This window comes from Xyrauchen texanus, chromosome 27 (genome assembly GCF_025860055.1).
Source record: "Xyrauchen texanus isolate HMW12.3.18 chromosome 27, RBS_HiC_50CHRs, whole genome shotgun sequence".
NCBI classification, from domain to species: domain Eukaryota; kingdom Metazoa; phylum Chordata; class Actinopteri; order Cypriniformes; family Catostomidae; genus Xyrauchen; species Xyrauchen texanus.
In genome coordinates this window covers 36,439,504-36,458,062 of record NC_068302.1, presented here as the reverse complement: position 1 = coordinate 36,458,062, position 18,559 = coordinate 36,439,504, and the positions used below count along the sequence as shown (strand labels likewise).

The 18,559-nt window shown below is 37.9% G+C and overlaps 1 protein-coding gene across 1 annotated transcript in view; it reads right to left on the bottom strand.

Annotated features, from left to right (window-relative positions):
• The window catches only part of plxna3 (plexin A3), a 203,289-nt gene that overhangs the window by 70,481 nt on the left and 114,249 nt on the right, over window positions 1-18,559 (bottom strand). Inside the window, exons 6-9 of the mRNA XM_052093743.1 lie at window positions 12,380-12,503; window positions 11,231-11,387; window positions 9,611-9,710; window positions 244-358 (exon numbers count right to left, since the gene is read on the bottom strand). Of these exons, the coding sequence (XP_051949703.1) occupies window positions 244-358; window positions 9,611-9,710; window positions 11,231-11,387; window positions 12,380-12,503 (496 nt within the window). The remainder of the gene's footprint in view (window positions 1-243; window positions 359-9,610; window positions 9,711-11,230; window positions 11,388-12,379; window positions 12,504-18,559) is intronic.

The window sequence follows — 18,559 nt, the reverse complement described above, 5'->3', positions numbered from 1 at the left end:
AATGCAGGGAACCAAGCATAGGAGATCCGTTTAGAGCATCTGAATATGTCCTCTATTGAGTCATCTGAGACACTGTGAATCACTGAGTCAAATTAGGCCATAAAACATCTGAATTTGATTATACCACATGGTAACTCTACAAATGGAATACCACTGAACTGACTGAATCCTAGAGCTTGGAATAGCTACAAGTTCAGATTTAGAAGAGGCTTGTTTTGTTAAGTTGTCCATATAGTTTCTTACCTCTGCGCTGTTCACTCGGCCCTCTTGGAAAGAACACTCGGCCACGTTATTGGTGCAGATGTGCCGATATTTACACCAGTTGCATGGAAAAGGACTGCTCACACAAGACGAACACCTACAGAGGAGAAAATATAGTTACATGACAAATCATCAGACCTCTCCAATGGAGACATGCAGCTTAGGTGGCATTCACATCAACAGAGATTACCGTTGTTTGATAGGAATTCCAACTCCACCACTGTATTCAACTGGACCAGGTGGCAATTACCAGGATATATTTTATTTTTCCATGTGTCGTTTATCTTAGCATAAGTGCTCAGCAAAGTTTACTCTTTTAATGGCGAGCCTGTATGGATGAGTTGACATTATACACACTATGACTGCTTTGTGATACTCTTCAGTACAGCCAACAGCAGGCTCATGTGTAGATTACAGGCAAAGATGGAGACTGTCCGCATGTCTACATAAACTGGGATGCACATGGACAGTCTATGCGTACTGAGCTGATGACAAAACATTAGCTAGCTAGCAAAACAAGTTAGCTTTGATAACTCACTGACTGTAACTGCCATGGTGTCCCTAATGGTCTCTCCACTAACAGCGGGACATTGTCCCAGCACACCGTTCATGAACCATGGAAAGTTATATCTTTGGGCACCACTTTGTCCATTGTGCATTTTAACAGATTTGTTCTGTACCCACAATGTTTAAATTCTTCCCGAACTTGTACCATCGTGTGCTGGATTTCTCAATCTGACATGTTTTGACATGTTCCGCAAAACTCCGCCTTTGATACTGACCCCGCCTTTATCCCCAGTTGGCCTTGTTTGGCCCAAGGGTAATCGGCCGGCCAAAGGCTATTGGCCGTTTGCCCAGAGAAAGCCCAGAAGAGACACGATGAATCCCTGAAAGTGAGAGTGGGAACGCAACTGGCCCTGGCACACACTAGCACGCCCTCATTTTGCCTAATAGTGGAAACTAGGCTACTGATCGATCAATGTGGGACCATTGTAATCCATTATCTTGAAGAGGGGGATCAAAATGACAATTTTCACCTATGAATTTGGAGCAAAATTACAGGTCCTAAGAATAACCTTAGAAAGGTGGCAACACCACCATTTTATTTTTGGTATAGGTAGGTTTATTAACTAAAATCTGTTGAGTTCATTATATGCCAATGGTGTCCAAAAAAAAGTGTAAAAACTTACTATATTATATTGTGAGTAGTTTTTCTAATGTTAAAATAAAGGTTATTTGTTACAGGGTTATACTGTAATTTCTGAAGTATTAAATATATTGCAATATCCTTTTAGATTCTGGTTCAGAAGTCGGAACATAAATTTTTTTTTGGATCTTAATTTTTTAAGGACCCTTATGGGGTCCCAGACATGTGGGGCTCTCAACGTGGCTTCATCCATATATTGTTAGATTATAACATGCGAATAACATAGTATGAAGCTAGTTTTTCTTGTCCAACAAAACAAAAGTCTAACGTACTGAAAAAATAATGCTGAAACTGGAAATCCACCCCCCATTGGCATATGAGGCAGCAAGAAGTGCTGAAGTCAACTTATTTTAGTAACGGACCTACCAATCTCTGTGCTAAGGTAAAATTTTCTACCTGTTGTTTTCTCCAAAAATTGACCTTTTGACCCACCTCTACAAAATAATGGATTACTCAGTAAATATTGATCCATGGCATTTCATATTTTGGTTTTCGTCATAATTTATATTCACCAGTAATACTCTAGTTGAGTTGACATGGAATGACCCACATACTTTTTTCACACACTTATGGCTATGCAATGAACAAAAGTTAGAAGAAACTAGAACATGTTGGTATCTTTAGTAGTGACCTCAACTCTCTCTCCTCGACTGAAAATGTGGCTCTTTGCAGAGTCATTAGTTCCATTCATAATTTAGAATAATTTCTCTATAAATCACGTCTTTGTCCTTTGCAACATGTTGAACAAGCCTCGGGTCAGACTTAAACTCTAGAAGACTCTCATGGTGTGAATGAAGATTTTGCCGTGAAAATCTGAGTGGTCAATATGTCACAAATCCCCTCTTTCACTTCAACACACACAATTAATCCTTGAGGACCATTAAACACACTACTCGTTCACGCCACTTCTCAATTTGTCACTAACCCAACCCTGAAAAGGCCTTTCAGATGGTGGCCTTAATGACATTCCCAATTAAACCGTCACGTCTCGGACAGCAACATAAGCGTGTGATACCTGTGGTCTTGAGTGCAGGACGAAAGGCGAACTTCGCTACCAGAGATGGAGCAAACACTGTGGAAATAAATGCAAAAACGTTTGCGGACATTTCTGCTGGGTTGAGTTATTTCATGTCATGCTGTCTCGTCTTCAGAGAGAACTCAACAGTCAAGGCACACCAGACCTGGAGATGCACCGCTTGGTATAATCGCTATCATTTGTGCCGCTGGAGGAGAATTGGACCTCTTTAGTAGTGACATCAACTCTTTGTCCTCGACTGAAATTTTGTCTCTTTGTAGAGTCATTAGTTCCATTCATATTTTAGAATAATTTCCCTATAAATCACACCATTGTCCTTGGCAATATCTTGAACAAGCCCCGGGTCAGACTTAAACTCTAGAAGACTCTCGTGGTGTGAATGAAGATGCTGCCTTGAAAATCTGAGTGGTCAATATGTCACAAATCCCATCTTTTAAATGCAAAAACGTTTGAGAACATTTCTGCTGGGTTGAGATATTTCATGTCATTCCGGCTCTCATAGCCCTGCTCTCTGGTCTGTAAGGCAGTTGATGTAGAAGGGACGTACACGAGACCTGCACTATATCCCATACTAATCACGTCCTTCTTCCCAGTGGCATGGTTCAAAATGCTTTCAGAGAGCACTCAGCAGTCTAGGCACACCAGACCTGGAGGAGCACCGCTTGGTATAATCGCTTTAACTCATGCCGCTCTTGCAAGGCCCACAGGAGCAGAATTGGACTTCTTTTGCTCACGTTTGGAACATCTTAGATATTCGCCGCGAGCCTTCGCAGCCTTTCAGTTCAGGACAAAATTATACAGTACACATTTCTTCCACAGTATAAAGATTATGATGGGCCATTTATAACATTATTAACTGGATTTGCTTCAGGATTTTAAATTGGATATTAAGTGGTGACCCAACACAGTACCAAACATAATTTAGTGTACAAAAATAAACAAAGATGTCCTTAAAATCAAACATTAAAAATGTGTTAATGTTACAGGATTCCCACACGTTTTTTCCAAAGAATTTCAATAACGTCCTTTACTTGTTTGGCCATTTTTATAATATAATTTAATAGTGAGCCGTTTCTAATATTTTCTACTGATAATATATTTCAGAGCTGAGCAAAACTAGAAAAAATTGTATTCAATTTAAAAAAAATCATTCCATGATTTTTCTATATTTCTGAAGACTTTTCAGTAATAATTAGGGCTGTCAATAGATCATTTTTTTTTAATCAAATTAATTACATGGTTTCCCGATTAATTAATAGCAATTAATTGCATATGCAAATATTTGCTGAGAAAGCCCCTCATATAACAATAATTCAAAATACATTGATTAAATAATTATATATAGTTATCTTATATATATATATATATATATATATATATATATATATATATATATATATATATATATATATATATATATATATATTCATGCCACAAGAATGTGGCATTCTTGTAACTCTTCTTGTAGCAGAAGAGTTAATCATTGATAAGACAATACAAAAAGTGGCTTTAGAATACAATGTATTGTTTACCACCATATTATAGACCATAATCCAATCATTTGCATACAGTTCACAGCCATCTATTTTGCTTGTTTAAGGAACCGTCAATGTACACCTGTGTCAGACAGATGCTTGTGATTTTCATTGTGCTTGTCTTGGGTGCGTTACGTCATTAACATACATTTTTTAGGCCACTGTGTCAAGTTAAATATAGTTTAATACTAAGAACGCATCTTGAGATCTCTTAGTTCGGATGTGCGCTCCATCAAGTGTTTTGAACGCAAGAACATAACACATGTTTGTGTTGTGCTGTCTGCTGGTTTTGTTCATCGTATAAACTGCGCGTTGCTCATACAGCTGAAGTTTCACTTACTGCCCTCTGGAGATAACAGGTGGTACTACATGCTTGCATTACTCAGGAATCTTACTTATTACGATCTGGGGGCATTACGATTAATTGCGTAAATTTTTTTAATGCGTTATTTTTAATAAAATTAATCCCACTGAATTAACGCGTAAAATTGACAGCCCTAGTAATAATATTTTCAATATTTATAATAAATAATTAAAAAATATATGTCTAATATTATCCTCTCTGCTTCTGACAAATTTTGTAAGCTTTTAATAAGCGGTAGATGCATTTGCATCAAAATATATTAGTTTGAATGCACGCATATCTTTGGACTATCTTGCCTGAAATATGCAATATGCTGTGTCAGGGGTTTAAGGCTTATCAATTCACTCAGCTTTAATTTGAGCGTGGGCTGAAAACACAGCACGGCCAAATGGTGACACTCTGATGAAGTGAGTATTTTAACATCATTGGCTGTGTGGCGAGACTGCGCTGGACTTTTAGCTCAGGCAAATGGAAACAAAACATGAGCTTTAATGTTACAGTCTACAAGAAATCTAAATTTACTCTTTACTTTCTTCATACATGATTATGGTCTTTTGTATTATTCAGTGCATGTTATTAAAAAACAAATATGTCAAATAAATCTTTAATCAATAAATACATGAATAAATTAATACAAATAAGCAATATCAACTTGCTCCACCTCTGAAGCAACTTTCCTTTTCCACTGAGGTCACCAATCCCTCATATTTTCCAACCCACATTTGGTTAGGGCTGCATTCTGGTATGGAACACCCACTTTTCACAATACAATCATTTATTTAAAAAAAAATTGTCATTGAATATCCTGTTTCTATCTGAAACAGTGTTAATGTTTCATGTTTGTTGTTAAAGAAAACTAAATCTAAAAAAATAATTCAATTGATAACTGAAACTGAAACACAAAACGATTCATGGGAAGAAGAAATGGAATAAACTCAATTTCAAAAGTATTCCATAAGCGTTCTCATTACAAATGACCTTAAATTCACTAAGGATTTCCAAGCGAAGATGTTTGAAATAGCAACGAACCACTACATTCAAACAGTTAAACCCTGTCCCCCTTCACAGATCTGCTTCTCTAGTTCCTGTTTCACAGGTAGTCATTATCCCACCAGTGAAGATGAGGTTAAGAGGAAGCTGTGAAGGGGTCCCTAGGCCTGGGTGGCCAAGAAATTGTGAAAAAAATAAAGATGGAAGCAGAAGGACGAGGGCGAGACAGTGCTGTCCACTGCTTCACCAGAGGCGAAAACAATTGCAGGGCTAAATGTTCCCATAGGGCTTTTGTGAAAACAGGAAATCTGGCACAGGCTCTAGGCCGTACTGGCAAGGAAACAGGCCTCGCTCGGCCGCGGCTTGCCATGGCAACTGCCGATCCAGCACGGTGGATAAGACCGGTCCCTGGTATATGCACATACAGACCTTGTTGAGTGTGTACAAATGTGTTTTTGTGAATCAGCCAATAAGGCGATTTTCCTGCGTACCAATGTGGGAAATGTGTCATTTGGCGGTTTTCTCCAGTTAAGGGATGGGTCACAATGATCAAGTAGTTGACAAGTTGGTCAATTACCAAATAACCGTTTAGGTCGAGTAGTTTACCTTGTTTTTTTTGTTATTTAAAAAATGTAAGTAGCATGTTGTCAGCACGTTGTGCTTTAGCCATTACACAGTCAGTGTGGTCAAATCCTCTCAGAAATGTTGCATTTTAGAAATTCATCTCCTTTAAAGCACCACGGCAACATCCAAAATCATTTAGACATTTAGAAATAATTTTGTTGTGTAGTGTTTCTCACAGCTCTTTGACTGCCCTGACACAATTGTTGTGTTTTTAAGATGCTGTATCAAGTTAAAAATTGTCCAGCTTTCTGTTCTATGACAGAGTGCTTTTGAACACAAGAACGTATCTTATGAAAACACCAAAATGTTTTAAATATGTAGTTTTGCACATCCGTTCTACAGTTATCGCCATATTTTGACCCTGTTTTGTTTTGGTTTTCTTTCCTTTGATCAACTAATTCTCATTTCCCTGCTGCTTTGATGCAAATCACTACTGGAGCCGCTGAAATGGGTCAGAAAAACAAAGGAGGTGCTAACAATGTCGATTGTGCTCACTGACCGGGTTAAATGATGTAAACGCTCAACTGAATGGAGAAGCGGTGATGGAAATAAATGAGAGGGTTCGTGGCCTCTGGGATACACAGACGTGTCTCCACCCACTGCATTGACTCTACAGGGACTGAAGTGCAAATGAAAATGAATATATAGAGAATGGGGTGCTCTGTTCCAAAACATTGTACGCTGAATGTGAAGGAAGTAATTTAAGATATCATAGGTATGGAAGCTTAATTATGCTGCCTACAAAGTCTAATTTATACAATGAAGAAGCCAAACTTTTGTCTCCTGAACAAACTAAAGCACACGAGGTGAACAAAGCCTTTGTTTATGTGGACGAATCCAAAATGTTAAAATTAGTAAAAATAAGCGTACGTTTAAACGACTTCAGAGGGCCTCAATAACATTCAAATAGTAACCTAGCAAGCATTAATGTTACTAACTTTGTTGCTACGTTAGTAGGTTCTTCAGCTAGCTAGCAAACTAGCCAGCTAGCTAGCAAGCTACAATCGCCTAAGCTTACATGAGCAATTGCAAACAAAAAACGCCACTATATATTTTAACTGATTATCAACACTGTTCGACTAGCTGAGCTCTCCAAGAATAAGAATTCCAGGGATGTGTGCATACAGGAGAAATATCACTTAGCAGAAAAATTATAAAAGTATAAATTAGCCTCAAGTTATCTTATTTTTGGCCAGTTTCTAAAGCAGCATTGCATGTATTACTGGTGAAGTAATGTACATGCTGAAGACAATACAAACATTTTCAAGGTAGCAACAAGTTCTGAGAATAAACTCATATTAAATTATAAATAAACTAATAGTTTGTTCAATACTGAAAAGAACAAATGAAAATAGTTCAGTGCAGGGCTGGTACGAGGATGCAATCTTTTGGTGGGGCACTTGCAGTGTTCATTTTTACACAGTTTTTTTTTTTTAAATGTCCTTTAAATTAGTCAATATTTCGTCATGTCATATTCATTATTTTTGGTCAGTTTTACTCTGACTAATATGACATAATTTTAGTCATCAAAAATAATACCTTTTAGCATCTCTATTACACAATGTGTACAAACTATTCAAACTTGTTTAAATTTACACTAAACTTTATTGTATCAAACCTATAAAAGTTAGTATAAACTGTGATTTTTGCAAAGGCAATACCTTTCCCGTACCCCCTCCTTCTAGTTTAGTCTCCAGTGTGGAGTGCTATGTGTGTGCCGCACAAGGTTGCTGCCTATGTAGGGTGTTACAAAACAGTCACTTATGAGGTTTCATGACAGTTATGATACGGCATTAGAATGTAGTTGTTTATGTAGGCAGCAAGACAGCTCACTAGGTTTATTAATGGAGCTGGAGTGTGCGGGTACAAATGGAACCAGACAATGGAACTGAAATATATCCCAAACCTCTGTCTCGATCCATGCACTCATTTTATACAAGCACCCCACGGCTGGACCGCAAAGCAATTAAACACCAGCGCTAACACTGCTAGAGCGATGAAACTCATTTATTGACCACAGCCAGAGCCATAACTTTTTTCCTCTGTGTGTGGGAACTTAAGAGTGTTGTTTTGGACAAAATTATGAGTAATGCAGACTATAAGGCTGGTTTCTACTCTATTTCTAGATTTATTTATTTTTTTAAATGACTTTAAATGTTACTGCAAAGCCAAATACCTCCGGATAAATGTTTTTAATTTTTGCACAAATGCTACAAAAGTTAAAAAACAAAACAAAAAGAAAACAGCATAATTTAACTTAAATTGCATGCACTATAATAAAAAAATTTAAAAAAATTATAAATCAATAAATCTGACTATACAATACACTTGCCCTGATATGAGAATATTACATTTTATATAAATCACATGACTGTGGCAGGGCGGAGGGCGGGGCCGGGTCGTGATGCTGCACACCCGGCCCCTTACCAGGCTAATGAAGCCTCTGAGAGGGATAAAGGCCGACCAGAGATGGCGATGCGACAGAGAGAGAGATTTACAGGCAGCTGCCAGACACCTGTGTGTGTGTTTGTGTCTTTTGGTTCAGTTCTTCATTAAACTATTATTTATATTGTTAAGACAGTTCTCGCCACCTCCTTTCCATTAATCCTTACAATTACCACTCACAAAATTAAGGAAATTATGGCAACAAAAATGGGAGATGCTATGTTGATGATTAATAGAGTTCTGATAAATGGACATACAAGAATGTTTCTCAACATTTTAAGAATCACTCTTGATTAAATTTTGCATGTGGTCTTTATTACGCAAACACACACACACAAACACTTCCAAAATCATGTCTAATCCAGTACCATCTCTTTTGGTTGCAACGATTCGGATGACACATCTGTGTTTTGCTCATGTGTAACAGTAAAGCCTTTTGAATTTCAACCATGAGCTGATACACTGATATGACAGAATAGATCTTTTTTATTGTTTAAAAAATTGCTTTAAGGTGAAGTGTCTAATTTTGTTGGATGTCAAAACGCTTTTCTCAAGAATATTCAAATCCACTAAATTTTGCCGGTCCCATGGTTTTTATTTCTGTGGCACCGCACTGTGTAGCCCCGTCCACACCGATAACATATTGGACTCATAATATATTAAAATAAAAAATGTACCAGAAGAAGCTGATTGTAAAATTTGTGTTTGATCCAGTCTCTTTACTTAATCTCTCTCTACATCAGAATGAATCAAAATAGAGTTTTGCTTTATTTCCATGTTTACGCAGGAAAAACTGCGCAGACGGTCAATATGTATGTTCTTTGTAAACAGCCCCTTTGGTTTCAATCGTCCCTGTACACTTTTTTGGCACTCACTTTAGCGAACGGACTCGTCTTCAATAAGATTACTATTAGTTTGGCTATACCATTCAGAATTACAGCAGCTGTGTTAGCTGTTTTAAGAGCAAGGACGCTAGGATGGACGAAAAGTGCTGAATCAGTTCGAAAAAAAGTGTAGAATTGCTGACAAAGTGGATAGCGTTGGCGGTGAAGGAATCCTTGAAGAACCAGTTCAATGACTGTGAATCCAATCAAATCACTGTTAGAAGTTTCACACGTCTAAGAGACACTTTTGACCGTCACACTTACGATTGCAAGACGCTGCAGTTGTAGAAGATGAAATCAGTGGTGATGAATTTGAGGCCCGTCTCTTTGGACTTCAGAGAGAGCTTCACAACCCGTTTATCGCCTGTGAAAGAAGCAAACGAGACAGTAATGAAGAGAAAGAGAGTGAAAATGCACAAGAAATGAGGTTAGTTTGAACCCATCTCTCACTGAGGTTCTAATGCAGGTAGAGCAGTGATTGTAGTCCTCTCTGCACATATACTCAGTAATGTTTATTTTTTCTAATATATTTGATTGTAAGATCATTTATCCACTTTTTCCATCCGTGAGTGAAATGCACTTACATTTCAAACTCAGCAACCCTTTTGCGTTCCATAATGACTAGATCTCTGCCCATCAAATTATACTTGAGGGCCTCACTTCACTATAATTGACATAATATTTCCATTTGGACATGCAATAATTGTTTTTAATGGGAATACCAGGCTTCCAGAGTCTAAAAGTTACATTAGTGGATTTGTATTCTTAGAGCACCTTAAAAAGAGGAAAATAGAAGGAAAATAAAGTAGGTCCCAAAGCTTTAGGAGCTTAGAAGATGATTAATGTAATTACCAGTCATCACAAAAGAAGTAATACTAGAATAGAATGGAGGGAAATAATAATACAATTGAATTTTATAGTGCAAATTGTTCCAACACAGCTTTAAAAAGAAGAGTGCCTTAGCAGACATTATTCAGAGTATACAGCATATCTTTAATTTGACGCAAATGAAAACAAGGCTGCAACACCCTGTGATGCTCTGCCCATGTCCGGTGTAGACATAGCGTCAAAAGCAATAGAACCCCATTGTAATCAATGTCTACACTGGAAGGGTCCGCTGCGGCGCATCCATCGCGCCGACAGTAAACGGGTGTCCCGTTCTACTACTGCCAACGACACAAATAAAGAGTTTAGAACATTCTTGTAGAAGCGTCCAGTGTAGACAGCCTCAAGCCGTTGCGGACCGTCGCATAGCTTTGTTTTCATTTGCGACTTTAAGACAATATAACATACTGAACGAACTCTATGCCCGTCACTCACAGCCTTGTTTTAGTTTGCATCTAATGTGACTAGATCTAAAAGCAAAAGTGGCATGGAAAAAAATACTCTAAAATGAGCCAAATTGAACAGAAACATTAGGAAGAAAGCAAACTCAGCAGGGGAACCCATCCTAGCCTTAAATTATTTATAATATTAGCTATTTGACATTATGATGATTCAAGATCTCATTAGTGTTGGCACTAAGCAGTCAATCAAGAGAGGTAATAACACTAGAGACAATTCACTCACTCTCACATGGTTCCAAACTGTATGACTTTCTTTCTATTGTGAACTACAAAAAGGAGACGGTAGGCAGAATGACAGCATCAGTCTCCGTTCAATTTCATTATATGGGAAACGACATGAGGGTGAGTAAAACAGTGTGAGTTTTCATTTATGGGTGAACAATTCCTTTAAAATAAAAAAATATATTAAATATCATAGCCCCCTTTTGACTATCCAATTAAATCTCAATGGCTAAAACCCACCCAAGATACTTCTAGCAGAATATTCAGTTTCAGTCTGGACTTTATGACTGTTAGTGATGCATTTATTTTCTCTTACCGTAACCCTGGGTGACAGACGGGATGTCACGTAGAGATGGGGACATACAGAGGATTTGTCCTTTGGCCAACACTTCACCTTGACTCTCTGTTAGCTCTTCGAACACACACGTTACTCCCGCAGAGAGATTCGGGACGTTAGCTACCTTCACACTTAACTGGAGCAGACAAAGAGAGAGAGAGAGAGAGAGAGAGAGAGAGAATCATTTGATCACTGTTAAAATAATGACAGAATTTCAAACATTACAACCCTTTACACACAGTGACCCCAAAGATATTTGGACACTTAAGCTACATTTAAAAATGATGAACGTCATTTCATCATATGTATATCGATAACACTTCTCAATAAGGTTATATTCGTTAACATTAGTTAAAGGTGCTCTAAGTGATTTTTTTCGTGGAAAGGTATGCAAACAAATTTACAACTCCCTCAAAGAAATAAGTAATAAGAAATAAGTGTACTGAGGTGGCTCATCGGCCTCTGTAACAGCTCTAGGCTCTGTAAACAGCAACAAAAAAGTGTCCATGGAAAACGACGCTTTCTGCCTGTCAATCATTTTGTGCGTTGCGGTGAATAATTGAGGCATAATGCCACTTATATGTCATGTTGCTCATAATAATTGTCAGTACAGGGCACAATTATGCTGCTGTTGTTTTAGACAACCGTTTCTGCTCTTGTCGGTCTCAATAAAGCTCATTTGGTATTTTTGGAGTGCGGGGTTTTGGGAAAATGGGGCGTGGCTTATCCAACGTCTCAGTTTGTGGAAATTCTAGAATGGCTAAAATCATCTACAGAACCTTTTACTACATTAGTTAACATCAATTTACAGTGAGCAATAGTTTTAAAACATTTAATAATCTTGGTTAATGTTAATTACAACATATAGTAATACATTGTTTGTATTAAAAGTTGCATATGTTAACATGAGCAATGTCATTCAGACATTTGTAAGTGTGGCGTAAGTGTCCAAATACTTTTTGGGGCCACTGTTTATTATATTTATTAAATCATTAATAACACAGTAAAAGCAATACTTGTAAAGGATTGTGTTATGAAAATCCATGATAAAAATGCTTTATAAAGAGAGTTACGCTGCCCCACCAGAGTGATTTTATGCCTCTGGAGCAGCATAAAAATTTAAATCACCTGTGTCGCGGCAGACGTCACGGACATGTTATCAGGATTGACAGTGATGTCAACACACAGTTTCAGCTCTGTACTGAAGTGCAGTGGCTCCGCCCACTTCTCGCACGCTTCCTTTCTGGAGCACCTACAAACAAACAAGCAAACGGATGAGTAAACAAACATTCTGGCCACCACAATAGCTTGGAGTTGGCAGTAGTTGCTTGATAAAAGGCGTTTGGCAAGAGCTTCAGTGCTCGTTCAAGCTTCAGTGAACAGTACGTTGCGTTTTCCTGTTCACTCAGCCAATGCTTGTAAAAAAAAATAAGAAAATTGGAGTATGGATATTGATTATCTCCCAAAAAGTGGAGGGAACAGGTATAGAAATGTCTAAAACTAAGGGACAAAAGTCCCCACCAGTTATAATGAAAGCTTTGCTGCTCATTCAGACACTTTTCCAATGTCCTTTAGATTTTTCCCCCACATAGATTTCCTCATGAGTATATCTGCAAAGAAAGATGCCAGATATGAAAACATTCATAAATCTGGCATCTTGGTTAGATGTGTTAAGTGAAGTTAAAATTCATCTGTGTTTGTGTTAGACTGCGAACGAGGAGGTATTACAACAGAGTGTCGCTAATGTACACAAAATATGTACTCCGACATAACGTGACCCTTGGCTGAACCACACACTAACAAAGTTTGCACTACCACAGTCATGACACAGCACATTCAAATATGCATTCTTTGTGATCTGTGATCAGTTGCAGTCCTGTATTTGGCTATTGTTGATTACATGTAGATTGAAAATTAAAGGTACAGTAGAAACAGATGATGCATATTGAGGCACTGTAAATTAAATGCGCTTTAATTTTAAGGCCACTCCAGAGAAAAGCTAATGAAAATGCACACAGAGAGACCGAAAAGCACAACAAATCTAGCTGCCAAAAGCAGAAAGCAAAAGGACGCATTTTTGAAGAAAGTACAGTGGATACTGGCGATGCCATTATTCACCAGCTATACACACAATGATTTGTTTTCCCTTAATTATGCCCATATGTCTGAGGGGGAAAAAAATGGGAGCAGTCTTAATTAAAAAGAGACAGAAAGAGACAGGATTACTCTGTTTTAACACCTAGTGAGCTGTTTACCAAGGCAGCTTTTAAAGGCATCATAGGCTCTTCCTGTACGAGTCTCCAAGACCATTAGAATGCTGCCATTGGGGGCGTTCAAACCGAATGCTTTCCTGCGTTAAAAAAAATAAAATCTAGATGCAGTGCAATAAATGGACCAGAATGCATTTTGTTTTCTAGACATGGCAGGTAAAGAAATGCAGTGCTCCTTCTCAAGATGCTTAAAAATCAGCAAGATGTCACGAAATGGTAAAACACGTCCATCTACCACATGTTTACATAGAAAAACAACTGAAAAACAGCACGGATAGACACAAAAATGCATTAGATGTGAACAGTCCCTTAAAAGCAAGGTGCCTATGTAAGCTGTAAGGCAGCTCAATAAGATTCCATTTGTTAACAACATTAGTTAACATGAACTAACGCTGAACAATAATGTTAATTACACAATATAGTAATACATTTTTTAAATAAAAAGTAGTTTAGAGTTCTGAAGCTTAACATGTGATGGAGCCGTTCACTTAGCCTTTTCATTGGAAGATCATGTTACCAAATGCATTAATTAATGTTAAGGAATGGAACCTTATTGTAAAGTGTTACCGCTACATTCAAATAGTACACTACCTTGCAAATATTTCTAATGCAAACAATTGCTATATTCCACAATGCAATGCCATCGACGTGTCCTTATATTTCCTGTGTGAATAAAAAAAAAAGTATTTTTTTTTCCTCTCTCTCTCTCTCTTTCTTGACTCTTTATTTGATCGGACTGCCAAATGGCAAGACAATGTTTACAAAATTGGATAAAAATGCTAAATAACCGCTTTTATGTACAAGATGATAACTGGAGAGCACTCATCGAATTAAACATGTAATCGCTCCAGTGATGTGACAAATATAAGGTGGTCATGTGACAACAATGAGCATACAATTGCTTGAAATGTTTACCATGGAATAATGCCTACTTATTTACATGTACCATTTTTTTTTTAAATAGTATGTATAATATTATGTTTATATGCACAATTACAATAGAGCAATTGTCCTCCTATTAACATGTATACATGCTGGATGAACCCAAGCTTGGACTAAATCATTGCATGACATTTTAAAAAAGTTTTTTTTTTGCATTTTATATTTTTTGTTATTTTTCTTTTATTGTTATTTCAACTGAAATAAAATCAGTAAGCTATTATTCCATTACCAAAATAGACTAGGTTTCGGAAAAAGAGCTGATAAACAGAAGTTTACAAACACTTCGGTTGAAGTCATTAAAACACATTTTTTAAACCACTCCACAGATTTCATATTAGCAAACTATAGTTTTGGCAAGTCATTTAGGACATATACTTTGTTCATGACACAAGTAATTTTTTTCCAACAATTGTTTGCAGACAGATTGTTTCACTTTTAATTGACTATTATCTATTAGACTAAATTGTTTTCGGCCAAAAAGCTTTTTTTTTATTATATATATTTCATTTCACTATAGAACCACACAGCCATATAAACTCCCCATTCTAGATACAGTGGTCTTAACCAGCAACTAAGACACAAATTCCCAGATGACAACACTACAATTACAACAGTGTGACATGCCAACGGAAGACAACTGGATTGTTCTCTTTAAGGCCTGTATTGATTCAGTCAATATTTACAGCAAGCCGAATCTGGGACAGGAACTCAACGAGGGCTGTAAATTGACTATGACAGGAAGCATACAGATGTGAAACAATGCTCCATGTAAGCAGTCGTTTAGCAGATGCTTTTATCCAAAGTGACTTGCAGTACATTTTGCAGGGACAACAAGGGGTTAAGTGCTCTGTTTAAAGGCACAATGGATCTGATTTCCTACTAGAGCAAAAGCCATGGTCCGCAGAGAGATTCCAAAGCATCAGAGGGATCTCATTGTTGAAATATATCTGTCAGGAGAAGGGTACAAAAGAATTTCCAAAGCATTAGATATACCATGGAACACAGTGAAGACAATCATCATCAAGTGGAGAAAATATGGCACAACAGTTACATTACCAAGAACTGGATGTCCCTCCAAAATGTATGAAAAGACAAGAAGAAAACTGGTCAGGGAGGCTTTCAAGAGGCCTACAGCAACATTAAAGGAATTTCTGGCAAGTACTGTCTGTGTGCTACACGTGACAACAATCTCCAGTATTCTTCATATGAATGGGATATGGGGTAGGGTGGCAAGACGGAAGCCTTTTCTTACAAAGAAAAACATCCAAGCCCAGCTGAAGTTTGCAAAAACAAACATCAAGTCTCCCAAAAGCACGTGGGAAAATGTGTTATGGTCTGATGAAACCAAGGTTGAACTTTTTGGCCATAATTCCAAAAGGTATGTTTGGTGCAAAAACAACACTGCACATCACCCAAAGAACACCATACCCACAGTGAAGCATGGTGGTGGCAGCATCATGCTTTGGGGCTGTTTTTCTTCAGCTGGAACCGGGGCCTTAGTCAGGGTGGAGGGAATTATGAACAGTTCCAAATACCAGGCAATTTTGGCACAAAACCTTCAGGCATCCGTTAGAAAGCTGAAGATGAAGAGGAAGTTCATCTTTCAGCACGACAATGACCCAAAGCACACATCCAAATCCACAAAAGCATGGCTTCACCAGAAGAAGATTAACATTTTGGAATGGCCCAGCCAGAGCCCAGACCTGAATCCAATTGAACATCTGTGGGGTATTCTGAAGAGGGCTGTGCACAGGAGATGTCCTCGCAATCTGACAGATTTGGAGTGCTTTTGCAAAGAAGAGTGGGTAGATATTGCCACTCCTACCCAAAAAAACTGAGTGCTGTAATAAAATAAAAAGGTGCTTCAACAAAGTATTAGTTTAAGGGTGTGCACACTTATGCAACTAGGTTATTTTTTTCCCCCTCAAAGATTTCAGTTTGTTTTTCAATTGAATTGTTCACGTTATAGGTCACATTAAAGGTGGAAAAAGTTCTGACATGATTTATCTCTGACATGATTTGTCTCATTCTTTTACATCACAAAAACCTGGCATTTTAACAGAGGTGTGTAGACTTTTTATATCCACTGTACTTTCCACCCCCTGTTCCTCACACTATGACATCTAAACACTTGTGAGTTGAACACATTTTAACATTTGTATTACATAACCAACTACATTTACAAGCTTGTTTAAGTGCAATCAAAGAGTGGCAATTGTGATGTAAAGGACAGTGGTTGGAGTCCCGAAGAGGGCATGAAGTCAAGACATAAGCTGAAAGAATCATAGAAGCACCACAAAATGATGTGGTTGCTCCAGCACTTGCATTTTTTTATGTTACATTTTCTTTTATGACACTATCAGTTATATTGTAGGTTTTGTTGATATCAAATTCGATAGAGCATTAACCTTTAAAACCTCATCTGTTTGGGAGAACATTAAATTTGTTTTTAGCAACCTTAGAGTGGACATTTTACAACAGAACTGTGATACGTGTAATAAACCACCTAATATCATTTTGCAGAAATGTTGCCACAGTAACGAAATTTAAGAGATCAGGCTGGAACTCTTCCTTTCACCTTCACCTGAAGTCCATGCATCCTTTAATTTCTCTTCTATGACCCTTCTCTTCCTTTCTCTTCATCTGAACAAGTTTGAGGGCTGGTTGTGAAACTGAATATGTTTGAAGCGACTCATTTCTCCCCAGCTGAGAGCTTCACACTCAAAGTACCAGCTTAGCTATTCCAATTTCAAAGAAATCTATTACGCTTTCATATTCTGTGTCTTTCTTCTAAGGATAATTCCAGGGCTGGTTTTCACTGGTCTCCCATCTCCCCATTCCAGTTCGAGTAATATTGCTGTATTACTTTTCAGGTCACATTGAACCTTGTGTAAATGATGAACTAGGGCAGAGAAAGGATACAAATCTTGAAAAACTCCAGTGCCCTTTCATGATGGAGAAATCCAAAAGTGGCAGTCAGTTGACAAAATTGCGTCTTTGACTTTAATATGTGAGAGAAACAATATGAGATCCATCAACTTGTTTCAGTAAAGACTTATTGACTTATTCGTGTTGCCTTTCAGCAAGTCTGCTTGGTACATGACCTTTAAGAATTGTCTGACATCATCGGTGACCTAAAACCCTCTTTTCCTGGACTTTTTATCTTGGTTGGACTTTTCCAGACTTTTCCACCAACCAGAGTAAATAGACCAACTGAAGTGATGACATATTCTACCCAGCAACACTGGGGCCAAATGTGTTCTAGCTAGAATATCACAGTGCAACAAACAGAACGCAGGTGTCTCAAGATGCTTTTTAAAAATGTGGCGCTTGTGCCGCAACAATCAAAAATAACAATCTAGCGCATGTTTACACAAAACAATTATTGAATATCATTGCAGATGGATGCATAAACTTGTCTGGTATTTCTAAGGTAGAAATACCAAGTGAAGTAATTACGTTTTCTTCCCGGGTCTTCGGCACCAGTGTAAAGGGAGTATACGGGAAAGGAGGAGGCGAGAACCGGCCTGACAATATAAATTATATTTTAATGGTGAACTGAACCAAAAAGACACAAACACACATGACGGTCAGCTGCCCGTAAACATTCTCTCTCTATCGCACCACTGTCCGCAGTCGGCCTTTATCCCTCTCGGAGGCTTGATTAGCCTGATAAGGCACTGGGTGTGTAAAATCACAACCCAGCAATGCCCTCCGCCCTGTCACACATAACTAACAGGGCCAGACCAAACGCATTCTTGCGCAAAAAAAAAAGATCCTCCACAAACAACAGAATGCACGTATCTCAAGATGCATTTTAAATGTTGCCATTCTTTTTAACGTGACACGTCTAAATAAACGAGCCGCTCCTGTGCTAGACTTGAAAAAAACAGCCAGACACAGAGGTGCAACAGTCAAGAACGTCCATCTAGCACATTTACATATAAAATCAGTGCAATTGGATGCATAAACATGTTTGGTTTGAATGGCCCTAAGATGTCTGTGGTTTCCATCTTTCAGAAACATTTAGAACCAGAGCAGAAAGACAAAGTGAAATGATGACATCTTCCACCCAGTTATAGCATAACTAAGGGGC